At 47.7% G+C, this 27,492-nt stretch overlaps 1 protein-coding gene across 3 annotated transcripts in view; it reads right to left on the minus strand.

The window, feature by feature from the left end:
* Positions 1-26,267, minus strand: part of DAP (death associated protein) — a 64,487-nt gene extending 38,220 nt beyond the window's left edge. For all 3 annotated transcript variants that reach the window (XR_013827651.1, XM_079917301.1, XM_079917300.1), the window contains exons 1-2: positions 25,902-26,267; positions 13,221-13,317 (exon numbers count right to left, since the gene is read on the minus strand). Coding sequence is in view for 2 of the 3 variants with exons in the window: in XM_079917301.1 (XP_079773427.1) it covers positions 13,221-13,317; positions 25,902-26,259 (455 nt within the window). In the remaining variant the exon portion in view is untranslated. The remainder of the gene's footprint in view (positions 1-13,220; positions 13,318-25,901) is intronic.
* Between the last annotated feature and the right edge of the window lie 1,225 nt (positions 26,268-27,492).

Raw genomic sequence — 27,492 nt, forward strand, 5'->3', positions numbered from 1 at the left:
AGAGAAAGAAATAACAGGCATCTAAATCAGAAAGGAAGAAGTGAAACAGCTTAGAGATATGATCTTAGTGAATCCTAAAGGCTCCACCAAGAAACGATTAGAACTTATAAAGTAATTCAGTAAAGATGCAGGATACAAAACCAGCACACCCAGAAATCAGCTACATTTTTATACAATAACAGTGAACTATCGGAAAAAGAAATAAAAGAAACAATCCCATTTGCAATAGAATTGAAAATAATAAAATACTTAGGCATAACTTGAACCAAGTAGGTAGAAGATCTGTGCACTGAAAACTATAAAATATTGATGAAAGAAATGGAAGAAGACATAAATAATAGAAAGATACCCTGTGTTCACGGATTGGATGAATTAATATTGTTAAGATGTTCCTACTACCCTAAGTCATCCACAGATTCAACGCAATCACTATCAAAAGTCCAATGACACTTTTCACTTTGCTGCACAGCAGAAATTAACACAACGCTGTAAATCAACTACATTTAAGTTAAAAAAAAAAACTGTCAAAACTACTCCATCTGGTCAGCTTTCTACTAAATCCACATGTGGCAAAGTTAACTTTAGCTGCAAAGGTCAAGCTCTTCCGTAGGAAGGAATGTTGTTAAAGAAAGGGAACGAATTAGCGCTCCTATAATCAAACTTAAACATTATCCTCGACTGCTATCTTTGAAAATGGGCACCCAAACCACAACTTGGCTGTTTCTACTCTGTCATCTTGGCTTTCGGTCCCTTCATTTTCATGCTTCCCATGACGCCACCCAGAAGGGTAAACAGCAATTACTTCTCTAAATTTAGTTAGCCTGGCCGAAGATGCTCTAAATCTCATTATCATCACACTGAGGGACCCGGCTACAAAGGAACTCGTAACAGATGTCATTTAGAACCTTCACCTCCCCACACCCAGTTTTCATCTTTTAAGTCTTGACTTACGTAAGTTCAAAGTTAGCCAGAATAAAAAGTTCGTGGAAGCAGTCCAACTTCTGGACAAATTCATGGGGGCCCATGGTTACAGCCTTCTCTAGTGCTCCGGGGTGCCCTCACCAGGCTCTGCTCACCACCTCGAGCGCCCGGGAGGCAGCTGCCAACCATCTCCCACCAGCAGACCAAACAGCCCACAATGATTGTACTCTATTTGCAAAATGCTTAGCCTCAGACTTGACCACTATTCTTGAAGCCATTTCCACCAAGATCCTATTCTCGCTTCCCCTTAGCAGAAAACTCACCTTTGCAGAAAAGAGATGTCAACGGTGGAGCAAAAGTGGTCAGTGATCCGGGTGATCAGCTCATGTGTGACACTCATGGGCTCCGGAGGACACTGACAGCTGTGTCCTAGGACAGTGGCACCAGCAGCCGTCCTCATTTCCTCTCTACCCCACCCCCTCCCATGACTGCCTGAGGTCACCTCATTCCCAGGGACCTTGGCTGTGTTAACAGAGGTGAAGAACATTCGGCTGGCTTCCTCCCTGTGTAGTTCTCCTAGGAGATGAAGAACCTTCCCACTACTTGCCACACATATATCCAATTGCCTACCTGTGAATCTGGTGCCCACACCTGATCGTAAGCTCTGTGAGAAGAGGGGTTTCGTTTTGTTCACTAACATGTCCCAGCTGTAGAGCATGGGGCCAGCACACAGTAGGTGCTTACAGAGGCGGGGGAAGTAAATGAAAAGCCTCAAGCGGGGGGGGATATGGAGGTGTTCACCCTGGGAAATCACTAAAGGCTGCCATGTGGAAAAACACTGAGGCGCAAAAACGCTTTGTCCCATAAAGATGGAGAAGAACTGGGCACGGTGCAATTCTAGAAACTGAACCAGTGGTCTTTGGTCAGTTTTGATGGTGTCAACAGGGAATAACCTTTAAGAGGATTTGGCCTAACTTACAAATCCCTCAGTTTTTCATCCTAAATGGGTATGGGTTCAAACATGCACTCTGTGGGGAGTCTGTGAGTGCCCTTGGGAGGGGAACCTTTCTGTAGCGTTGGCTAGGTGCCAGCTCTTAATTCTGACCCTGCTCTGAATTGAGACCCTACGGTTCCCAAACCTTGTTCCCTAGGCTGTAGGCTGAGGTTCCGACCTCTGCTTCCACTGTCCTCCCTGGACTTCCCTCCTCTCCTGTGTAGACCTGGGGCCTCCCACACCCCTTCCCCAGCTCCAGGAACCCTCCATGGACGACGCGCATGACCCAGGGTACTGGTCTTTGCGCCTGACTTTTCGACGTCCACAACATGCACGTTACTGCAAACCACAGGGTACGAGTTAGGAAGAGTCTCAGGACCCAGTTCTGGCCAATGAGTTTGCTAGGGGGCTTCTGGCAAAGCTTTTCTTTCTCCTAAAAAGGAGGCAAGAAGAGATGCCCGTTTCCTCCTCTGGGTACCATACATCGGTATGTGAAGACGGGACCTGCTGTGGCTAACCCACCACCGGAGAAAGCTGCTGCAGGACCAGCCAGAGACACCAGTGGGGCAGGGCCGTTCTGGAAGGAAGACCCACCTCCCTCCCCTGCAGCCAGACCTGCTCTGGGCCTTCTGCATGGGAGACAGCGCATGTCCCTGATGCCTGGGCCCATCTGCGCCGGGGTCATCTGCTGTTGGCAGTGGATGGCATCCAACTAATGTCTCTCTCCTCACCTCCCCGAGTGGTCCTGCTGTCCTCGAGTACTGCAGCCATGGCCCTCCAGAAAGTCATTTCAGTGTGCATCTGCTTCCCCAGCTATGAAAATGTGGGGGCTGGATTACAGCCATGGTTGCCAACCTTTAGTGCCTGAGGACTTCTTTTTTTTTTTCTTTAACCTGAGGTAACATTCACACATCATAAAATTCACCATTTTAACCACTTAAAAATATAATTTGGTGGCTCTTTTAACATTGACTTTGTTACACAACCATCACCTCTATCTAATTTCAGAATACTTCCCTCCCAAAACAAAAGCCCAGACCCAGTAAGCAGTCACTCCCTATTCTGCCCAGCTCCTTGGCAACCAGGAATCTGCTATACGTAATCTGCATGGAATCTTCTCTTTGGATTCGCTTATTCTGGACATGTCGTATACATGACATCATATCATGTGTGGTCTTTTGTGTCTGGCTTCTTACACTTAGCATCATGTTTTCAAGGTTCATCCAATGTCATACCATGCATCCGCACTTCCTTTTTTTATGGTTGAATAATATTGCACTATATGGGTATACCATATGGTGTATATGGCAGTGTTTGGTTGTTTCCACTTTTTGGCTCTTGTGAATAACGACGTGATAAATTCACGTACAAGTTTTTGTATGAACTTCTGTATTCAATTCTCTTAGATACACACCTGGGAACAGAACTGCTGGGGCTCACGGTAATGCCGTGTTTACCTTTTGAGGAGCCAGAAACTACTTTCCTCAGCAGCAGGGCTTCTTTTGTTTCTTAAAAAAAAATTTTTTTTATTGTGGTAAAAAATGCATATCATAAAATTTAGCATCATAACCATTTTAAAGTGTACAGTTCAGTAGTGTTAGGTATATTTATGTGTATAAGTAGAATCATATAATATTTGTCCTTTGGTGACTCGCTTGTTTCAATTAGCATAAGGTTCATCCACGTTGTAGCAGTGACAGGATTTCCTTCCTTTCTAAGGCTGCACAGTATTCCATTGTATGTACATACCGCAAGCACTGTGTTTATCCATTCATCCATCAATGGACGTTCGGGTTGCTTCCACCTCTTGGCTGTTGTAGATAATGCTGCCATAAACATGGGTGTGCAAATAACTCTTGGAGACACTGCTTTCAATTCTTTTGGATATATACCCATAAGTGGGCAAGGGCTTCTTTTTAACGTAAAAATCTCTGTTGATCTCTACCTAATAGGTGTTTTGCTCATGGTATCTAGACCCTTCGAGGTCTTGAGTGAAATCTGCCATCTTACTTCTCAAGAGCTCCACCTGGGAACACCTGGATTAGGTGACCTCTCAGGTACGTCCAGCTCTAAATCCAACGGTTCTGTGAGGATTTCTTGAGTATAATGCCATCCTCATGACTCTAGTCCACGTTAATGAGTATATCTCTGCCCCTGAGGATGTGCACAACCAGAAATCAAAGTCAATATCTTCCCTAGAGCGAGCTGAGGGCTCAACAGAATATGCCCACGAGGATGAAGAATTTTCATCCTCAACACTGGCCTTACCTAGCTCACCTCTTTCACCAGCCGGAAAATAAGAAGTAATCAAGTTAATAAGTTAATTAACAACATACCTCTAAAGAATCAAATTCTAAGCTAATTATTACTGATTCACTAAGTATTTTCTGAGCGCTATGCATTCTGACCCAGTTTAAGTCAAGGGAGTTTATTTAAGTAGAGGGTTTGAAAATTTCAGGAATAGTAATTGTAATGTAATAAACTCAATAAAGGGCTCTTGTTTCTATGCAGTAATTCTTCTACGCAGCATTATTCTAGGTAGTTCTCCTTACATATTGCATCCTGTAAAATCCAACTGCTGGAGAGTTGATTTAAATTCAGTTTCTACGTTTATGTAATAAGGAAACAACTTCCTGATAAACAGCACAACCTTTGAGGAACACCGTGAACACGAAAGAGTGATCTGTTCCAAGAGGCTGACTCCAGTACAGATGAACAGGGCTGTGCCTGGAGAGGAAAACTGATTGCTCCATTTCCTTTCTTCCCTCTTTCTATCTGATAAAAGGTGGCGGGGAGCGTGGCAGTCTCATAAGGAGGCTGGACGTCTGTGGAGGGGGAGGAGCCGGGAACGGGATGCTCTGAAGATCATCAATCACACCCCATTTCCGCATCCGTTACAGAACCTGAGGTTGAGCGAATACTGCCTCTGAGCCCGTGACCAACAGCACCCGGCGCTGGAGGGCAGCCGAGCCTTCCGTACTTTCCTTCTCATCCTCACCCTGGTGGAGTCCAGCCAGGCTCCCGTGACACAGGGATGCCCATGTTCTTCCTCCCTCTGTGGCACGGTGAGGTTTTGATTCGCTACCTGCCAGACCCCAGTCTTCCTTGGGGCCCATCTACGTGAAAGGGGAGCTCAGACACCGAGTTCCTGTCAACGCCGTTGCCCACGACTCCTGGGACACAAATTATCTGCGTCCCACACCAGCTGCTCTGTGTTCACTGGACAATTCTGGGCAAAACTTCTTCATGTACACAGTTGCACTGCTGATGATCATACTAAAATACAGATAGCCACAGGTTTTGGAAGACACGTTTAATTTATACTACGTACAACCACAGAACTGGTATTGGAGCCACCGCCAATCAATCAGCGAGGAAGGCAGTCCTTGCGCTTCAGAAGGCCAGGGCGTCACTGGGAAAGTGAGATAAACGTGCAAATTTTTCTATTTGCATTTATCTTTTACGTAAAGAACCAAAACCCAACGAACTAAGCTTTACCACTATTTACTACAGTCTGCAGGCTGACTGTCCATCACCCAGCCTCATGGCCCTTAAGGCTTTGGAGGAAGGAGGGGGGTCACCACCCACAGGTCCCTGCGCCCCTTCCTTTGCCACATATATAGGACACTGTCTGGTTAATGGGCTAATGCATTAAATTCTCTAGTTCTATCTCTGATATATCCCAAGCACCTAGATCTGTGCTCAAATGTGTAGTGAATGAATTTAAACAAACTGTGACAAAATGAACACGTGGCTTCAAAAGATTCCTGCAAAAAAAATCCTCCAGAGGCTGAAGTTAACACCAATACAAGCACAAGTGAACAATAATAAAAGAGAAGAGCTCTCGCTTCTTGCCCTGGCACAGGTATTTCATGAACCACATTACAAACACCAAAGATCTAATCAGACGTGACAGGAAGCCACCCTTCTCCATAAAACCTGAAATCACCAGGAAAGACATTAGAAATTTAGATTTACATTGGAATCATTAATAAGAAGCACTACCTCGAGGGTATTTGGACCTTCAGATGTTAGCTAATGATAATAAAAAGTCAATGGTTAGCAAGACATGTAAAATATTGCTTATTTCACCTTGATCTAATACATTAATATCCATTTTGTATACCTTTTACAATCTATATAATGGGAGCAAAATATGCATGTATAATTTTAAAATGAATATATACATATGGAGGGTGCAGGCAAAAAGCGTTTTTTTTCAATTGATGGAGTGCATGATCAAAGTTTGGGGCCACACCCCTGGTACAAGGCATCCACCTGGATGGGAAGGCAGGCTGCTGCAGTGCTCAGCCTGGGCAACCATAATGGATCGCACAGAAGCAAGAGTCACTTGCCACGTAGGTCTCACGGTTCACAAGTTATTGAGCCACCATTGCTGTTGGGATGTCACTGGAGCTGGGCACCACCCACCGATGCCTCGTGGCATTGAGGCGCTGCCTGCTTGTTATGGCTTGAATTGTGTCCCTACCCTTCACCCAAGTTTCTTATGTTAAAGCCCTAACTTCCAGTACCTCAGAATGTGACCTTATTTGGAAATAGAGTTGTTGCATAATTAGTTAAGGTGAGGTCATTAGGGTGGGCCCTGATCCCATATGACTGGCATCCTTATGAAAAGGGGACATTGGACACAGACACGCACACAGCAAGAATGCCATGTGAACACTGGAGTTACGTTACCACCAGCCAAGGAACCAGGGGACGGGTCTGGAACAGATCCTTCCCTACTGCTTTCAGAGAGGGCAGGTCCTGCTGAAACCTTCATCTCAAACATCCAGCCCCTACGTGGGCAAACCTGACAGTGAGAGCTGCCGAACAGCAACTAGACTCTCCCCGTTTTCCTCACCAAGGCAGACAGGACCGTCCACCACTATTTCACGCTGCTATGACATCCCTCCTCCTGTACTTTCTATTCTGAGTATCTTGCTGTACCACAAGCAGGTGACACCAGCTACCCCCCTCACAAGGACATCCCACGTCACTCATGTCACCACATCGAGACTCTGCCTTCGGCCGAGGGCAGGGGCCTGTGGCCCACGGCACTCCAGCCCCCGGGTCAACTGTTGCTGCCACGTCATGGGTCCTGCCTGCCGACACAGGCCATCCAAACAGCACAGGAGTTGGGAGCTGGCTGGCACTCAGCACTCCTAGTCCAACGGTATCTCCACACATCATAGGGAGAAAGATACATCCCTTTTAAAAGGCAGCTGACAACTAGCTTGGATATAAAAGATGATATTGTTGCAAAGTAAGGATGATGTTGAAATTGGCTCGCAAGCCACATGGTTTAGTTCAAGTTCAAACACGCAGATAATGGCTTAGATAAAAATTCCCAGGCATACGGGCTTTTAACTTCAGCATTTTCAATTTTCTGTTTCTTATCTTCAGAATTAACTTTAACTGAGAGAACCATTAAAAATGGCCATAGATTACTATTTGACATCCGTTAGGCACTGACTTGTTCCCCGCCCCCAAATATATGAAATCCTTACCCCCAGTACCTCAGAATTTAACCTTTTACGGAAATAGGGTCTTACAGAAGTAACTGAGTTAAAATGAAGCTTTTAGGGTGGGTCCTAATCAAATATGACTGATGTCCTTACAAAAAGGGGAAATTTGGACACAGAGACAGACATATACAGAGGGAAGGTGAAGTGACACAGGGAGAAGACCATGTGAAGACAGAGATCAAGGTGACACATCTACAAGGCAAGGCATGCCAAAGATGGCCGGTGAAGGAACCAATCCTGGATCTTGGAGTTCCAGTCTCCAGATTTGTGAGACCATACAGTTCAGTTATTTTAAGCCACCCAGTGTGCGGTATTTGTGACGGCAGCCCCATGGCAACAGAGCCTGCATCTGGTAATAACTGTTTCAGGCAGGCGTTATCAGTGACGGCTAAAAGCAGGTGAGAGTTTGATGAGAAACAAATACTCGCGGCACTTTCACGGTCATTCACAGACGTGCACAGGGCAACAAAAATGATCGGCACGGATATGCAGGTGCCCGGCTGCCTGCATATCCGTGACTCTCTGCCTTCTTATTTCAGCGCTTATGCTGTGAAAGAGCGTCCTTTTCATGGTCTCCATGTAAAGACATCCCTTGTTTTGCAATTAACAAATATATTGGAGGAAACTGACACTGTAAAATTATCCTGTCTCTCCTTAAATTTTTGCCCACTAGTCGTAGTATCCGTCCGTGGATCCTGCTGACAACCACTGTGCTGTTTGCCTATTGGTGATAGTCTAGTTCTCGCCTTCCTTATAACAATATTAATTGGAATTCTTCTATAAAGAAGAGCTGTTCCTTCTCATTTATGTATTCAACTTATTTATATCAGTATGGACTCATGGATATCTATTTCACTCTATGGGTTATATTCCAATACGATCATTATTTATTTTATCACAAACTGTTCCGTCTTTGACATTAGGTGTGTCTTCAGGTTGGCTTCTGTGTTGTTTTGACATGTCCCATCCTTTTTGGAATTTTCCTTATGTTCTGGCACTACAAGTTGTTACAGGCTCATCTGGTATTTTTCCAGCCCTGGCCCTGGAATTAACTACTTCTCCAAAACACCCTAGTTCACTTGATTGGGGAATGGTGTTTAGAAACCAAGATCCTGGCCCTAGGGATGCTCATGGCTACATGGTGCCAGTTCTTTTATGCCCTGTCAGTGAACACAGCTGGGAAGTACAGGTGTGTACACAAATCCTCCCCCACGTATATTTATTTATATATGTATGTACCTGTCTGTATGTATCTGCAATCCATCCAACCATCCATCCATTTAAAACTATGAGTTCATACTAATACCTCCAACTCCAATTAAACACCACAAAGCCATTTTAGTCTTCCCCCTTTCCTATTTGTAAGCTTCTTTCTCTAACAGTGAGAAGTCTGACTCTTCATTAGCCACAAGATATTTACTTACTTGTTCAATTGTGATATACCCATAAAGCAATTTCAGAATTGCTAACCCAAACCCCTGAAGACGTATTTACTAACTGGAGTGTAGCATTTATGCACAGTTTTTTGCATTTCTTGTCTTTAGCCTTATAGTACCCAGTCAAAATACTGTTTCCCAAAATACTATTATTGTACTTAGGTTAGGTCGCTCTCCCACCCACGCCTTTCAGTTGGTAATAGTAGCCTTTGTATTACAATTAGGTCCATCTGTTACTGTGTGTGTTCCATCTTGGATCTCTCCCACATTCTGGATGATTGGAATTGTTTGCTTACTTTGGGGGTATGTGAACACAAAACAGCACCACAGCCCTGAGTCAGAGCTGTACAAACTGCCGAGCTCAGAGAAGGGCTGCTCCCTTCCTACCCTTATTGCCCCATCCCCACTTCCCTCTTCCTTCCACCCCTTTCCTACCCACCCCCAGTCCACACACAAACCCTTCCATTTCTACTTTACTCTTCCTGTCACCTACCTTTTAAAATATTTTTTTTACCAAGCTCGATTCATGGTAGGACCTCAGTACATGTTCACCACTACACTGTTTTTTAGTGAATCCTACTGACTATTGAAGTCCATTCTATGCTGCAATTTCTCTTTTACATAATGAAACTGGGCACTTCATCTTAATATGCTCAACAGAAGGCTTTGAGGAAGATCAGAGCTTTCCTTGAGTGGGTCAGTTCTGAGACTATATCTAGCAGCCACTCAGGAAAGTATTAGCTCATAACAATGAAGTCTCTTACTCTGTCTGGATATGAAGAGCCACAGGTAACTAGAACTCAGCTTGATGGAATCCTTGGGAAACATTTTCAAATTTGTGCTACATTATTATTTTTTCTTTTTTTAAATGGAGCATTTCAGACAATTTGGTGGCAGAAGAAATTATTATTATATCTGAAAAATTACCAGATTATGGGGAGTAAGAGTAACATAAAGACTTGCAAAAGAAGATTCCAAGTAAAAGTGTTTGGGGGTTTTTTGGGGTCACATAATAACCTCTTTAACGCTCCAGTTGTTCATTTTCTCTGTAATCAGTACTTGATTTACTGATTGTGGAAGGAAGCCGCCAGAGATGAGTCAGTAAATACAAAGCCAGTTTTAAATATCTGGGAAGGAAAGCAAAGAGTTTTGCAAATGCAGATCTAAGGAGGAAATTGGCATCTGAGACTGTGCACTTATTTTCATATCTGGAGAACACTTGGATCAAAACATGAAGAAATACAGAACTTTAGGATTAGGGTAATATGAATGTGGAAGTCACATGCCATGACATTTCCAAGGGAAATTAATGTAAAACATTAAATGTCTGACAAATTCTGGAGATGAAGAGGTCTTTCCACATGTAAAGTAAAACCAGCCCAGTGCCCTGAAAGCCTGTTGTAAGCTGGAATTAGGCCATCTACTGATGGTAGGGCTGCACAGGTGGGATTATGGGCTTGAGGAATATGGAATAGGTTACGGGCAACCCCAGAATCAGTAAGTTTATTTTATAGAGGGATTTGGATTTACAGTCTGTTGATCCTAAAAGTATTTTGTCAGTTCAGGGGGCTTCTGTAGCCTATTAAGGACATAGGCTTCCAAGTCAAGACAGGGTCAGGACTGAATCCTGGCCAGACCACTGACTGGCTACATATCATTGGGTCAGATAACCTCACTGGGCCTTGGTTTCTTCGTCTGTGTAATGGGCATAGTAATACCAACTTTTGGGTGGTGTGTGCACTAAACCCAATGGGAAGCACTTAGTAAGTGCCTAGCACAAAACGGGTGCTCAGTTGGTACACACACCCCAGGGGCTAAGAGTAGGGGACTACGGAGCCAGCTGCCACTCTGGAAGGCTGGCTCTGCCACTCACTCGCCATGTGCCCTTGGAAAAGTCACTTAACCGCTCTGAGCCATTGAAGTGGGAGTAGTAACCTGGAATGAGGATAATAATCGAGAACCAGCTCTCACAGAGGGATGAGAATAGAGCAGTTGCAAGTAGTTCAAATGAATAAACACGGGCAGAGCACTTAGAGCAGGGCCAGGTCCGCTGCATCCTGTAACATTATCAATGACCGTTATTAACTATGACTAGTCAATTAGCCCATCAGAAAAACGGGGAGTGCATGGTGATGGAAATGACCTATTATACAGAGTACCAGGTCTGGTGTAGGGGCTTGGAAGAAATTGTATTGGCAACATATGCCAATAGCTTCAGAGTCTGCAGGGGCTTACCCCTTCTGTCAATGGCGTGTCCGGTGGTTTAACCCACAGCAGTAAAGAGAGAAGCCAAAGTCCAGAGGACAAGAGCTAACACACCATGAGGAACACAGTACAACAATTTGACTGCAGGGAACAAACATACTCTTGGTCATATGCAAACCCTGCCCTGTAGTCCGCCTGCTTCAAAACACTTCATTCCAACCACCCTTCAAAGTGGATAAGATGATAAAATCTAGAGAGCTGGGTGCTCTCTCTTTTCTCGTGCAATCGTTCATCCTCTAGCACATATATTTAAATTGTACATCTTCCATAAATGCTGTATTTCACCTCATGAGAAAAAAATCAATAGAAAGAAAACTAATGGGCTGTTCTGTCCTTATTTCTAAACATGCTAATAAATTATCATCTGTCACTGTATTGACACTGTGTTATGCAGAGAAATAGCTATTTGTCCCTTATTCCACTTAAAATCATGCACATTTCATTAACTTTCCAGGATTTTTTTCTAGGCATGGCTCTCTGTCTCATCCTCTCTTCCTTCTTAGGGAACCAGTGGGTATGAAGGGAAGTGACATCCTGGGCTTCCTAGAGGAGGAAATGACTATAGGCCACATGCTCTTACATTTGCTTCCAAATCCAGGAATATTCTCACACACTGAACTAAAGTTTTGTTACAACTCTTATGCAGGCAAAACTTAACCTGGACTGATCCAAGTCTGTAAATTTTTAAAATGCATCTCTGCTGGTGCGAACATCATACACAGATTAGGCTGCCCGAGACCCCACTACGGGTGCTGTATGAAATATGTATGGTCCTATACTCCTAAAACCTGCTTCATCTCCTAAAACATCAGAATTTCTCAATTCTGAAATAAATTAGGCTCCAAGGTTTTCAGATACAGGACCACGGACCTGCAGGAGAATTCCTGATGTTACATGCGAAACACAGCTTTGTGAAGATAGCCAGTGGAAAGAAAATTCTAGAATTTTCTTTAAACCACCTTCTTCTTTTATAAAACCAGAACTTAGGCAGAACCTTCCCGTTGCTGATCTCATGATTTAAAATGGGCAATAATCACTCAGAAACTTCACCTCAAATTTTGTCCTCCCCTCCAGTGACTGCCCTGTAAGTCATATCACATGAGGTTTTATAGAAAATACCCAACGGGGCAGCACATATGTAAGCAGACATGTGGGATCACCAAGCACATGCACGTCCTTCTTAGGGGGTGCGTGCTGTCAGCAGCTACTCTTATGGAAGCCTGCCCTGCTCTGGACCCCAGACTTGCGTTTAGTTCCTGCTCGGCATGGCAAGTGTATGGCCTCTGTGGACTTCAGTCTCCCGTGTGTAACCCAGGGAGCGTTCCACCTGCTATTCAGGACTGCTGGAATGAAGTACAGAAACGCAGGTTGGCTGTCCTCCACTCTTCCTTTTCCTCTGACTGAGACTTGTCTGGGGGCGAGTTATAAGGCAGAAAGCTTAGTGTCCACTTTCCTTGACATGGACAAGCTCACAGACAGGTGGGCATTGGTGGTGCATGTTTGTATGTTACAAGGCGGAAGGAAATGGACTTGTATCAAGGTCGTTGGACCAAACTTGACATCAGAATCACCAAGGAAGACAGGTGTAAACAGAGATGGTTGTGTGGTAGGAAGATGAGCTGTCGGGGACGCGGGAAGCTGGGGGCTGAGATGTCGTTTAAGGGCACTCGGTCACTCATAAGGGTGTGGCCTCAGTGATTCTGCTTGGCTGAAACTGGCAAAGCCCTAACGTTTGTAAACATTATTCCAATCAGTAGTTCTCTGCCCTCACTGCACAGAATGCCAGGCCCAGCCCAGAGATTCGACTAGTAGTATGGTAGTGGAGGTTCAGGGCTTCTGCCCACAGACAGATGCACCCGCTCGGATTTATGCAGGCAGAGGGCGTGCTCTCGATGCCCTGTTTCTCCCATCTGGGAACACAAGCCCCGCCTCACTGCTCAGGAGAGGAAAAGCACACAGCACAGGGCCCACGAAGCCCAGGGGTTATCAGAAGCACGGAGCAGAGAACAAACATTAACGTTTAACTGAGTAACGGGGATTCGTGAGACATCTCAAGGTTCGCCAGAACGCTCCTACCTGGGGCTTTCCCACTCCTGGTCGTCTTTGTCCTTCTCTTCTCTGGTGTCTCCAGCATGCGGGTGTTTCTGCACAATTCGCATCCCACCGGCTTTCACTGCGGTGAAGACAAAGAGGGAATGATCAGTGTGGACACGGAACCACCGGACGGCAGGGGAACGAGCTCAAGGGTGTGTGTTTGTCCCATGGCCCCAGGTTAGTCCAGATCAGCTGGCGGCGACAGGGATTAACCGCAGAGGTTAAGGCTGTCAGAGGGAGATGCAATATGATGTGACCCTCAACACTGTCTCTTACTTCAGATCCACTTAGAAAGCTTCCAAGCCTCCTTTGTTTGTCTGGTCCCCTTTCAAGTACTTGGTAAGAGCAGTCGTGCAACCAGAGTATAAACCGTGTGCACACAGTGGCTGCTTGCTTTCGGTTACACTCAGCTTCTCGATGCAAAAAGAAACCCACTTAATCCCTGACTGTAGTATTTTCTCAAATGCCGAGGGTGCTTTCAAAGGGGCGATACAGCCACAGGTGACACAGGACAGCTGCTGTGCACACAGCCAGAGTCCACTCCGGTGGCAACCTTTCCCAAACTGTGCTGTGAAACCCTAGAGTTGGCAGAAGTTTATTTGGTTTTTAAAAACAGCCTCAGTGACATATAATTCACATACAATATAATCCACCCATTTAGAGTGTACAGTTCTCTGGTTTGGAGTGTATTCAGAGTTGCACATGATCCTTTTCAAACATGTTCATCACCCTAAACAGAAACCCATCACTGGTCACTCTCCAATCCCTCCTCTCCCCCAGCTCCTAGCAACCAGTCACCTGCATCTGCCTCTTCTAGACATTTGACATAAACAGAATCATAAAATACATAGTCTTTGGTGACAGGCTTTTTCACTTAGCATAATGCTTCCAAGGTCCATCCATGTCACAGCCCATGTCAGTACCTCACTCGTTTTCATGGCTAAATCATACTCCACGGCACACCATGGTGGACCACATTTTGTCATCCATTCATCTGTGGTGGCCATTTGCATTGTTTCCACTTTTTGGCTACTGTGAATAATGCAGATATAAACAACTGTGTATGTACAAGTTTTTGTGTGGACACATGGACATGTACCTTCATTTCCTTGGTACATATGTAGGAATGGAATAGCTGGGTCACATGGTAACCCCATATTTACCCTTTTGAAGGAACCCCAAATGCTTTCCAAAGCCATGGAACTGTTTACATTCCAGCCAGTAGGGGTTCCAATTTCTCCACATGCTCGCCAACTCTTGTTATTGTCTATCGTTTTATAGTTATTCTAGTGGGTGTGAAGTGGTGTCTTATTGTAGTTTGATTTGTATTCCCTTAATGGCTAATATGTTAATGATGTTTTGCAAGAGAAAAACATGACAACAGAAGTGGGGATTCTAGGATCTATTAAGTGTGGGAAATGCGAGGTTGAACAAATGAAATGTGTTTCCTCAAGACAGATTTTCTGCCTTTAGTGTGCACTGTAAGCTTTATATGGGGCATATAATGTGCCATCTTTCCCAAGTGTATTTCACCACAGAACTCCTCCCCCAGGTAATGCTGGTTATCATTCTTCAGGACTCTAGTGTTCCATGGGATAAAGTATGGAAATGCTGGCCTTATATCCAAAAAGCCAGCCCCACATGGCAGTCGCCTGTGCGTGTTTTAGGGTCAGCAAGTCCCTCCATGTACTCAGCTATGTGGTCTTAGATTAGTCAGCCACTCAAAGCCTCAATGCTTCATCTCCAGAAAGGGGATAAGAGCCACGTCCTAAGATGGAGAAGTTTAGATGAGAAGAGAGGCTGTTGAATCCTAACTCCCAAAGTGATGCTGTTTGGAGGTGGGGACTTTGGAAGGTGCTTAGGTCATGAGGGTGGAGCCCTCATGAATGGGATTAGTGCCCTTACAGAGACCCCAGAGAGCTCCCTCACCCTTTCTGCCAGGTGAGGACAGAGCATACAGCCGTCTGTGAACTAAGAAGCAGGACATCACCAGACACCGAATCTGCTGGTGCCCTGACCTTGGACTTCTGGCCTTCAGAACAGTGAGAATGTCTGTTGTTTATAAGCCACCCAGTCTGTGGTATTCAGTTATAGCAGCCCAAAGGGACGAAGATAGAGGTGCTCAGCAGCTTCCTGGCACTTGACAGAAAGTAGAGTGTATTAACGGAGCTCATTGGCCCCACGTTCGGGTGTGGGGCTCAGGGTATTCACCCTCCCTCCTCAGGACAGCCACTCTATGTTCCGCCACAGCCCTGCCCTGACCACACAGTACAACCAGCTTGCCAGGCCACATCCTCCGGTGTTTCAAATTACGTTGGACCCTGCTGAATTATGAAAGCCCAGGACTGGTTTCTTTATGATGCTGCGGACAGGAAGGAGAATGTGAAACACCCTGAGGCTTATACACTTCGGGTTTATTAGTCTTCAATTTCCCTGGGAGGATTCAGGAAGCTAACAATGCCTGTTGCACGGCCAGCAGTACCCAGCTGCAGTCCATCAGAGGAAGGCAAAGCAGAGGGCATGTGAAATAAAGGACCGTGTTTAACGATGCGTCTGCTGGTCTGGTTTTGGAATGAGAATCTCCCATCACTTCTTTTCAGTGGGGAGGGGACATTTACTTTGTTAAAAAGGAAATATAACCCTGTCCAGTAATTCTCTCAAAAATCTGCTTTTATCCGGACCAACTTTTATTCCAATCATTTTTATTTTTCATTTCTAGAGCCTTTCCCCCCTCAAATCTGTCTGTTCTTTATTTGATAGTGCATTACTCATATCTCGTGTTTTTAATTCTTTTATGTATTTAATCATTTTAGGCATACTTGTCTTATGGTTGTATATCTAATGATTTTATTATCTGAGGTCCTCGGGAGGCGCATTCACTGTTCGTTTTTCTCTGATTCTGGCTCTTGTTTGGGGTGAGTGTGGGCCATGGGCTTGTCTTCAGTAAGCCTTTATCTGTGGGGATCCTCTGGGGTGTGGGGTGCAGGCAGCATCCCTTTGGAGAGTTGCTGTACACGCTTCTGTCAAACCTGGAAATCCTTTTTACATTAACTGAGAACAGGAATGGCCAAACTGTAAATTTGAACTCATTGCCCATGTAAAGGCAGGCCTGCAGTTTCAAATTCTCCAGGAGCCTGTTTGCCATCCAGAGGCCAGGCTGAAACATACCAGCTTCCCCACCACCCCACTGTGTTGCTGGACACAGTTTTTTTCCTGTACCCTTTCTCCATGAGTTTGGCCTCTGAGCACCAGCTTTCAGCTGGGGTCTTGGGTTAAATGAGGCCATAGGGATGGGGCCCTAATCCAGTATGACTGGTGCTCTTATAAAAAGAGGAAGAGACACCAGGTCACTTCCTGCCTCACGTGGGCCCAAGGTTCAGGCTAACTGTTCTGAATTTAGCTACTTTTCTGGGTGTGATTCCTACAGATTTCCCTCACTTTGGGTTCAAATTAAAAAAATAAATAAATAAGAAAACAAAAATACCATTTGCAGGTGGCTTATCAAGATTGCCCAGGTTATGCAGCCTGCCAAACCTTAAGAAATGGAGACTGAAAATAAAATTCTGTAATATACTTAAGATAATTATCTACTCACTCTCTTGAAATATAAGATTATGAATGTTTCTGGCCAAAAGAGGAGGCTAGAAGAACTGTCCCACTAAATTTTTTAAAAATTCCTTTTCCTCTCCCATTTATCCCACCCTTATCCCATGCCCATGAGAAACTGATTAAAGGTGCTGTTATGAGCTGAACTGTGATCTCCCTAAATTCACAGGTTGGAGCCCTAGTCTCCAGAATTTCAGACCTGACTGGATTTGGAGACAGGGCCTCTAGAGAGGCAATTAAGTTAAAATTAGGCTGTTATGGGGGGGCCCTAATCTGATAGGACTGATGCTCTTATCAGAAGAGGAAGAGACACCAGGGAGGCGCGTGTTCAGAGGAAAGGCCACGTCAGGACGCAGTGAGAAGGCGGCCATCTGCAAGCCAAGGAGAGAGGCCTCAGGAGAAACGACACCTGCCAGCACCTTGATCTTGGACTTCTGGCCTCCAGAACGGTGAGAAAATAAATTTCTGTTGTTGAAACCACCCAGTCTGTGGTATTTTTTTATAGCAGCCTTAGCAAACTAATACAGACGCCCATTTAAAAATGATCTCTGAATCATTTCGACCTGGTAGACACAAAAGCCTTAAAACTATAAATCCCAGGTGTGTTCTATAAACTGGCTAACAGTAAAAAGAGTGTACAACTCACTACAAAAGGAATGGAGGATGAACATCAAGATGACGTTTGAAATAATCACGGCTCGGAAAGCTCGCAGGGAGCCTGTCCACTTCTCTGTTGACGTAAGTACACACGTCCAAAACCAGTCACCCCACATTAGCACTTCATTTAATCTAGTTTATAAAAACAATTAACTTCATCAATCTCTCACAGTATGTGTGGTGATTAATGCAGCAATAAAAAGTGGCAATAATAATAATAACTCAAGGCTGCGACAGATTCATTCTAACTTGCACGACTGCCAGAAAATACAACAGCACATATTTATCAAATGTTTTATGACTGTCTCTAGGACTCTTCGTTGGTAAAAAATGTAAAGGCAGAGCTTGTTCTGCAGAAATCTTTGCAGAATTCCTTGTGAATGTAAGTATTTTCCTGAGACATTAGTAAAAACAAAAACAACTCAGATTTTTTCTGTGGTGCTTGTTATTCAAACGTGAGCTTCAAATTTCAAGAATAACAAGCTGCGCAGTGGTTAAGAATCCACCTGCCAATGCAGGGGACGTGGGTTCACTCCCCAGTCCAGGAAGATCTGACATGCCGCGGAGCAACTAAGCCCGTGCACCACACTACTGAGCCTGCGCTCTAGAGCCCGCGAGCCACAACTACTGAGCCCATGTGCTGCAACTACTGAAGCCCGGGTGCCTAGAGCCCGTGCTCCTCAACGAAGAGTAGCCCTCGCTTGCTGCAACTAGAGAAAGCCGGTGTGCAGCAACGAAGACCCAAAGCAGCCATAAGTAAATAAATTTAAGGAGGGGGGAGAAAAGAATAACAAGCTTCCTCTTAACAGGAGTGCCAAGCTGAAGTTAAGGGCATGGATACTGGAGCTAGATCCCTGGGTTCAAATCCCAGTTCTGCCTCTGTGTGTGTGTGTGTGTGTGTGTGTGTGTGTGTGTGTGTGTGAGAGAGAGAGAGAGAGAGAGAGAGAGAGTGTGTGTGTGTGTGTGTGTGTGTGTGCGTGTGTGTGTTGGCAAGTTGCTGGCACTGTCTCAGGGTCCTGCCTGTGAAGAAAGGGTGGCAGTGCTCTCCCCCCAGGGGTTCTCTGAGGACTGAAGGAGTGAGCCCATGTGAAACACCTCCGCCAGGGCCTGGTCCCCATGAATGCTCAGCTCTCAGCTCCTCTCAGGAAGACGGGTTTTCACAACTAGCATCTAGCACTTAGAGAACCCTCCAGTGTGCGAGTCCTTGGTGGTTTACCACCTCCTCCCCACAGCTTCCTCACGTGTAAGGTGGGGATGGCAGGACCGATGCACTGGGTTGTTGGAGAGTGAGTGACACACCCTGCAAAGTGCTCGCCCACCATGGGGCGCTCCACTGCCCTGGTCAGCTGACCACCTCCAGGACTGTCGTCAGTACCTCACCACACCTAAGTAAGTTCTGGTGACCTGCAGATCCTGGAGAATCCTTCCACTCTTCATGCCGCCACATGCCAGGCCCTGTTGTAACCACTGGCCAGGCGCCCCCTTACCCCCTGACTTTCCAATCACCCTATGGTGTAGACCCCCCCCCCACAGGAGGAGGGGAAGCCAGTGGCCCCGGTCACACAGGTGGCAAGCTTCTGACCCCGGCAGCCTGCACCCTTAATCACAACCCGCAGGCCTTGCCCTGCGTGAACATTCCAGGAAACAGAGCGACACTCCTCCTCAGAGAGACAAGAGTGATGGCCTATGGAGAGGGTCTAGGACAGGAAAGAAAGTATGTTTGATGTTGAAAGCTCTCTGCAGAGCAGCTTCCTTCCCAAGGAGCAAAGGGGGAAGAGGAAGCATCCTCCAGGTCAGACTTTGTCAGGTGGGTAAATATCGAGGAAGTAGCTGATGACATAGCCCCCCAGGGCCGGGCATCCCCTCAGGCATCTGGGTGCCTGACTGTGAGATGGTCCCCGACAGCTGGCTCTGGGCCCACACTCAACAGCAGGCTAGGAAGACCCCCCAGCTGCACGCCGGGCAGGGGGATGAGAAGGGTGTCCCTAGATGGACAGTCAAAGCACCCTGCACCAGGGAGCAGCCCCAGCCCTGGCTGCCGTGCTGAGCAGGACTTGTGAGCGGATGCTTTCTTTGTTCTTGCCCAAGAAGAGCTACTGAAATGTGATTCAAAGGAAACCGAATCCACGCAAAAAAAAAAAGAGATGAAAGCCTCCGAGAACTGCTCCGGTGAGAACAAAAGGAAGCAAACCAGGAACACCCAGAGCTGCAGGTTACCCGAGAACGCGATCATGTCAGGTAAAGCAGCACTGTGGCTGGAAAGCAAAGTGGACACGGGACCAGACAGCCCCCGGGATGGGGGACAGTGGTGGGATCAGGGCAAAGGAATATGGTCCCTCTTGGTTAAGAGGAAGGGCTCCACCAGGAGAGGAGGCTCCTTGGCCAGCAGAAGAGCCACGCCCGTCTGGGGAGGCTGGTGGCCCTGAGGTGGGGAGCCCTGTGAAGGGAGGGTGGAGGATGAAGGGTGAAAGGCAGTGAGTCACGGGGACCCCAGGAGCCCCGGCACCCCTCACCCCCGAGGCCAAGTGCAGTTCCCCCCACGGGAGCTTTCCGGCCTGAGGCAGCAGGCGAACGTGATGCTTGCGCTAGAAAGCGTGTCCCAGATAAATTGCTGAACCTGCAGCCCTGACGGTTTCCTCTCTAAGAAAACTGAAGACCAAACAAGGGAAACTGCTATTCTGCGCTCAGAGTCGGAATAAGGTGGGAAGGCCCTTCAACAGCACGGCAGCAACCCTGCTCACCCCGCAGGAGAGGAGACGTGGCATTCAGAGGCGTGGAGCGTGGGGCAGGGCCATGGGGCTGTGGACCGGGACTGGACAGGCCAACCCGTCTTCCACGCAGGGCCTGCTCCATCCCCTGACAGGCCGCCCCAGAGGGCAGAGTGCGTGGTGAGCAGGCCAAGACAAGGACCAGCCGGACGGAGACCGGGCCAAACCCGAGGAGGGTGTGGGCAGCCGCAGGGGAAAACCTTGCATTCAGGGCGCGGATTTCAGAAAGTCCACGGAGAAGTAGCCTCCCTGCCTGGAGGTACTTGGCGACAGGCAGGGAGGCAGCGTTCATCAACCCTAACCCCAGCCTCCCTTGCAGCTGGGCTGGGGCCATTTACCTGGGTCGTGGCCCTAATACAGCAAAAAGAGGCAGAGTAATGAGCCCTCCCCAGAGGGCCACGCCCTAGTCCCTGGAGCCCGTTTACGTGTTGGGCCGCATGGCAAAGGGGAAGGAATGTCGCAGATGGAACTGAGGTTGTGGATGGCCTCTGGAAGCTGGAAGAGGCAAGAAAATGGATTCTCCCCTAGAGCTTCCAGAAGGAAGCTGCAAACACCGTGATTTCTGCCCACTGAGACCCATTTTGCACGTCTCGCCTCCAGAACTGGAAGATAATACAGTTGTGCTGTTTTAAGCCATTAAATGTACGGCGCTTTGCTACAGTGGCCACAGGAAACTAACGCAGTGACACGTGCCGCTCCCAGGCCGAAGCACCACAAGGCCCCGGCACCACGGCCCGCACTCAGTCCCCTCCAGAGGCGGAGTCGCTGGGCAGGAGGGACCTGGGCCTCTGCATTTCTCCTGGTAGGAGGGCCACCAGGAGAGAGATACACCTTGACCTGCCCAGCCACTGAGATTTGGGGCCATTTGCTACAATTAGTGAGTACAACATAAAACTGTAACTACCACAGTACTTTATACAACAGTGAATAGTCCCTATCCAAACAAAAGAATTTCTGAAGCTGGGAAGGGGAAACTACTCACAAAACCAAGCAAGAGTGCACAGGCATCGTCTGGAATAAACAGAAAAAGGAGGACGCGTCTGTCCCCCGAAGTCCTAGAGCACAGAGGGGAAACTGAAAACACGTCTTAGAGGTGCTCGGTCCACCCTGACAGGAAGCTTTTTTAAAAAAAGTCAGTGACTTTCAACAACATAAATTTTTTTTAAAAAGGCTCAGATTATAATTAAAATATTATTATCAAAGAAAAATGCAGTGACTAAAAGGGTCTCTCTTTTTTTTTTTTTTGGCATGTCAGGAGCAAAGGCAGACCCCTCTCCTGTATCTTCAAGCGTTGATCAGTGACTGGATTGAGGGTGCTGGGGGCGTGCTTAGCACACCTGTGATTGCACGGTTAATACACTAAAAACCAAATCAGTCTTGCCTTTCTAGCAACAGAGTGGCCGCGATAATATGAAAACCCCCGACGGAGATAATTCAAGGAGAAGTATCACCCACAACCCTTTAAATGCATCCTGACTGATTAAGAGAACAGAGAACTGAATTATTTTGAAGTTACTAAAGAAAAGCAAAGTGGTCTCTTTTCCCATTTTACTTTAATAAATCCATTTGACTCAGTTCTAGAAGGGACATAAATTCTACTCTTGAAAGAAAACCATACGTAAAATTAGTAACGCTCCAAGCTATCCTGTATTAGATTTATGAGAACTTTCCTGACATACGGTTTTGGCTCCCCTTGGAAATGGGGGGGAACAGGGCCAGCAAAACGTATTTAACAAAGAGACGTTATCCTCGTCGCCACCACAAACTCATGGAAACCGGCTGGAGTAATAGTGGGGCTTGGCATCACGTCCCCCCTTCTGCGGGCAATCAGAGCGCTGCCGCTCGATGAAACAGAACCTCACTCGCTTTGCTAATCTGCATTTGCAAGAACTCCCATAAAACAAGCAGTCTCACCCGTGTCTCCGCAGGTTATCTGTGGCCGAGGGCGGTGGCAAGGTCTCAAATCGTGAAGACTTGCTTACTTTTCCAGAGGACCCGGCCCCCAGCGCACTGCAGGACACAATGCAGTGCCAGCCAGCACTCAGTGGGTGGACTTTGTATTTATTCGCCTAGCACCTTTCTCCCAGGCTCTCCAGAAGCCTCATTAATCTCACACCTTGGGAGGAGGCCCCTGGCAAGTGATGGAGCCCCCTGTCGAGAAGGGCTGCCGGTTCAAGGCTTGGGGGTGTCGGCAATACTGCAGAGGGTGTTGTCCTCCGTATCCCAACTGTAAGGTGACTGCTAGTTAAATGAGCTCATGAGTACCAAGCAATTAGAATTGGGCTGGTGAAGGGGAGCAGAGCATGCCACCCCAAAACATGGCTCTTCGGCATAAGTATGATTTTGAGCAGATTAAGAAATAGCACAGGGCTTCCCTGGTGGCGCAGTGGTTGAGAGTCCGCCTGCCGATGCGGGGGACGCGGGTTCGTGCCCCGGTTCGGGAAGATCCCACGTGCCGCGGAGCGGCTGGGCCCCGTGAGCCATGGCCGCTGAGCCTGCGCGTCCGGAGCCTGTGCTCCGCAACGGGAGAGGCCACAACAGTGAGAGTCCCGCGTACCGCATAAAAAAAAAAAAAAAAAAAAAAGAAACGGCACACAAGGAAAAGCCGTATACCGAGAAGTCACCCTTGTTAGGAACATTTACATTTATAAGGGAAATCTCCACTTGTAAGTGTCTCTCTCTCTGTACCAGGAAGAAAAGGATGACTAAATTATAGCAGAATCTTAACATCTGCATAACCGTCTTCCTTCCACTGGTGCATTTCCTGGTTCCCTCCCATAACGGGGGCCTCCCCTTCTCCCTGGCATTTTTCATCTTTACTATTTAAGGTGGTGGTTGGGAGTGACTCATTTTTCTTTAGTATCTCCCATGTATACAGGAGATATACATGTTATTAAGCTTCTGTTTTTCTCTTGTTAATCTGTCCTTTATCTTAAGGGGGATCTCAGCTAAGAACCTAGAAGGGTAAAGGGAAAATTCTTCTTCTTCCCCTATACCCCCACGCATCGTGACGCTCAGCAAATGTTAGTTACAGTTTCCGCTGTGATGCTGCTGCCGAAGCTGGCTGACAGTCCAACCTGCACCCCCAGTACCCGCTGGAGACAGCTCAGCGGCGGAGGGAAGTTGTGGGCTGCACATGCTACGGAGGAAGGGAGAGGCAGTAAGAGGCTCTGGAGAAACTCGGGAGCTATTTATTGAGTATTCTGAACCAGGCACTGCGCATCAATGGGTAGCCCTGGAAGCAAGAAGAACAGGCGGACAGGTGGAGGCTATGGGGATGCACAGGAGCGTGTCTGGTTCAGACAGCAATAACGAGAAAACACAAAAGAAAAAGAAGAGAGTCATGGAGGAGAGTTTTATTGTTTTCAACTGCAGAGTTAAGCACAAGCTCTTGTTGTCCAACTTAAGCCCTTAATGCAAGTTTTCCCAGTGTTTTTAAGGCTGTTATTTTGATTTATGAACTGGGCTCTCGGCTGTACTCGATGATTATCCTTTATTATAGTGGTTGCCTTCCTTTTTTTTTTTTTTTTAACATCTAATCTGCAGAACTGTCTAACCTCTGATCATACCGGAGTAAACAAGGCCACCCAGAACTTTCTGCCAAAACAGCCTTCCAACCAGGGGCCTCTGTACCACAGGGAGAAAAAGCACCTGAGCGGTACTACCTGGCAGGCAATATACCACAAGGGACGAAAGGTCTCTTTCTAACCTGCACCCCTGGCCAAGTGTGACCGGCCTTGGGAAATGCAGGATGACAGTGACAGCTTCCTTAGCAGCTCCTGCTGGAAGGGGGTCTCAAAGGCTTAAGGGACCCGCCCTGAAGTCACTTGAGGAGTTTACCTGTGGGACTAACTGCCCCTGGGCTCCAATCCTGATGGATGGCGACAGGAACAGCACAAAGGCAGCCCTGCCCTGCTACTTTCTCAGGGACCATCTGGCCCGAACCTCCCATTTCATGGATTAGGAAAACTGAACCCTAGAGAAGTGACAGGCCTCAAAACTTAAAACCCAAGTGCACTGCTACAGCAGCACAAATACACTGGCTCCCCTCTTCTTGGGCATAAATAAGATGTTTAACTTGTAACTCACACAGCCTAGCTGTTTACAATTCAAAGAAAATCAGAGTCCTTCATGAAGTTTCTCCCAGGGAGTTAATATAGACAGTTTATACCTCTGATCTTAAAACTCTCCATATGGCTCTCTCTATATGTAATTTCATTACCGCTACTTTGCTTTGGTATCGTTCCAACACATACATCTAATGCCACTCATCGCCCGGGGACAGGGGAGCCCTGTGCAGACTGCTGCTGTGTGGTCCATGGCCACGAGTGTAAATGAAGGTGTTCCCTCCTGCCGTGCTGCCCAGGTCATCAGGCAGGAATGATGGACATGAACCCGCAGCGGCAGGAATTAAACGTCAGAATTATGATTAAAGGAAATGCCTTTGAAGTTCTTTTCTAATTTTAAACTAATTCAACACAGAGACCCCCAAAGTCTATTTTCCATTACAGTGGAACTATTTTCTAAAATCCCATGCTCTTACATCCCCACGCATCGGTTAGCCATTTTTCTTTCCTAGTGCCAGTCAGTCTTCTTGTTGTTCAGAGCTTGCTTCACTAGTGAAAAGCATTCCCTACTCTGGAATGCAACATATGTAAAGAACTTCTCTATTCACCGTGTTGAGGCAGAGAATTAGTGCCCTATAGTGGGGGGCGGCAGACAGAAATTAGGGGAATCTTTCCTCTAACAAGAAGATGGCACAAATGTTCCATAAAAAGCAGCCATGTTTGGCTAAGGCTTCTGTTATTAGCAAACTGAGTTGATACTTTAACTAACGTGTGCAACTAAGACCCTAAAACCCCACACACTGAAATGACTCGTATCCTGGGACCCAATCACCTTTGATTCCCTCCCAGTGTCCTTCCATACGGATCGATCGTCATTCCAAAGGAGAGGAGAAAAAGCAATCCACCAGTTTGGGCAGATTCGAAAGAGCAAACAGGAACTGGGCTCAGAAAGGGGAAGAGACGGTTTGAACATGAAGGTTGGTTAGAGACTCATTTTCTAAGAAAGATGACTCTTTCCTGCATTTAACCTCCTTGGCTCGGAAGTTTAGGATGTGCAAAAGCAAAAAGCAAAAAACAAAACCACTTCTGAGGAAAAGCAGAATGCGACAGAAACTGGAGGGGAAAAAAGTCATATTGAGTGATTAATGATAAAAATGATTTCCGCTCCTTTGGTTCTTTTGTAATGCTGTCAGCCTACGATTTATCATCATGACGTTAAAAACACTGATTTGTCGTTGTTTCGGCTACTCGTTTTTCTAAAACATCTGTACATTCTAAGTAAGTATTCACCGCCCAAACTTCTGGGAGCAAGTTGTGCATCTGGGCTTGTTCAAGTCACTCTAATTTGCATGCAGCTCGCACAGGCTTGCGATGTTTCGCATAAAGAAACACGTCTCACCAGCGCGGGGCTGAGTTTAACTTAGACCCCACGAGTGGACACGTCCCAGGCTGGCCGGCTGCCTCCCCCGCCCGGCGCCCCGCTCCGCGCTCCGCGCCCCGTGCCCGCGGGTTCGAGCCCGCCCTCCGGGCCCGCGAGAGGAGAGAAAGTGGGAACGAGTCAGTACCGGCGGGCGGGTGTCCAGCTTTCGTCTCTAGCTTCCCCTCGGGAGGCGAAGACATGGTGCGACCGGGTTTCAGAGGGACCTGGACGGCGGTCGTCGAAGGCTCGCGGGCCTGGAGAGAAGTGCGCGCGAGCTTTAGCACCGGGAGCGAGGGAGGCGCGTGCGTGGGGCGGCGGGGCCGCGCGCGAGCGGACCGACCGCGGCCGCCTCGAGGGGGCGCGGCCGCTGCGCGCCTACGTGGCGCGGCCTCGCCAGCCCGCGGCTGCGCGGTGGCGTCACTGCACCCTCCCCGCCCCGCCCCGCCCCGCCCGCCGACTGCCGCCGGCTCCCGCCGGCTCCCGCGCGCCCGGGTACTGAGCATGCGCAGTCGGCGGCGCCACGTTGGAAGCCTCGGCCGAGGGCGGAGGAGGTAGAAGGGGAGCGGGGGCGGGGTGTTGACGGTTAGAAGAGGCGGGCGTTGGTGCCGGCGGGGACAGTCGCCCGAGGTTGAAGAGCGCCCAGCAGGAGGGTGGCACCCCCGTGCACGGTGCTCCACCAACCCTCCAGATAGACGGTGACGGTGGTGGGGAAACAGCTTCAACAGTGGGGCACCCAGGGGTGCTGTGTGCCGTCGGGGAACCGGACCGTCTGCCAGATGGCCTCACCCGGCTCACGCTCGGAGCGACCGGTGAAGTGCGGAAATGAGACCCCAGGTGGGACCGACCGGGGGCCCAAGAATAGCAGGGATTTGTTAAAAGATGCTGCAAATGGGAGAGTCTCCCCCCTACCCCACTCCGGGGGAGAAAGGCAGAGCTGTGAAGCCTGGAAACCTGGACAGAGGTCTTGCAAGGTTGCGTCTGTGTCCCCTGTCTCTGCCGTCTGCATGTTGCGTTGGGTCTTGATTCTGTCCAAAGCTGACCCGTTGGCCTTGTGCCTCGGACTGCAACCTTCTCGCCTTCTCAAGCGCTTTGTAACTGCAGGTATCCTCTACGGACCATCAGTCCCGCCTTGATAAATTAGCGTTCAGACATGTCCAGTTTCTTTAGAAGAGGAAACACCATCGGCTCTCTTGGCTGTATGTCTCCCTTTGACAGCACAGCTGCTCGAAGAGCATCTCAACACCCCCACCCCCACCCCCGTCTCCTCAACCCAGTCCAGTCCATCTGGTTGCCATCAGCGCCCCAAAGGCTGCCACCAGCCAGGAAAGTCCTTTTATCATGGTCACTCGTGACCTCCACGCTGCCCAATCCAGTGTTCACTCTTCCGCTCTCATCCTCCTTGACCTGTCAGCAGCGCTTGACCTAGCTGACCGTCCCCTTCCTCCTTAGCTTCAGGGTTGCCACATCGTGGCGCTGACATCCAGTGCTTGGGCTGGAGGCTTGGCTGCTAACTCTCAGTTGGGTTGGTTGGCTCCTCTTCTAGGTTTCTGAACACTTGAGTCTCTCAAGGCTCAACATCAGCCCTCTTCCGTGTATAGACTTGGCTTCAGTGGTCACATGAGGCCCACTATCATCCACATGCGTATGGACCCCAAATCTGCAAACCCATCTCTCTATGCCTGCCTCTCCATTAAGCTCCAGACTCACATTCCACTGCGCCCTTGACCTCCCTTACC

This window comes from Stenella coeruleoalba, assembly GCF_951394435.1.
Source record: "Stenella coeruleoalba genome assembly, chromosome: 3".
Classification (NCBI taxonomy): Eukaryota; Metazoa; Chordata; class Mammalia; order Artiodactyla; family Delphinidae; genus Stenella; species Stenella coeruleoalba.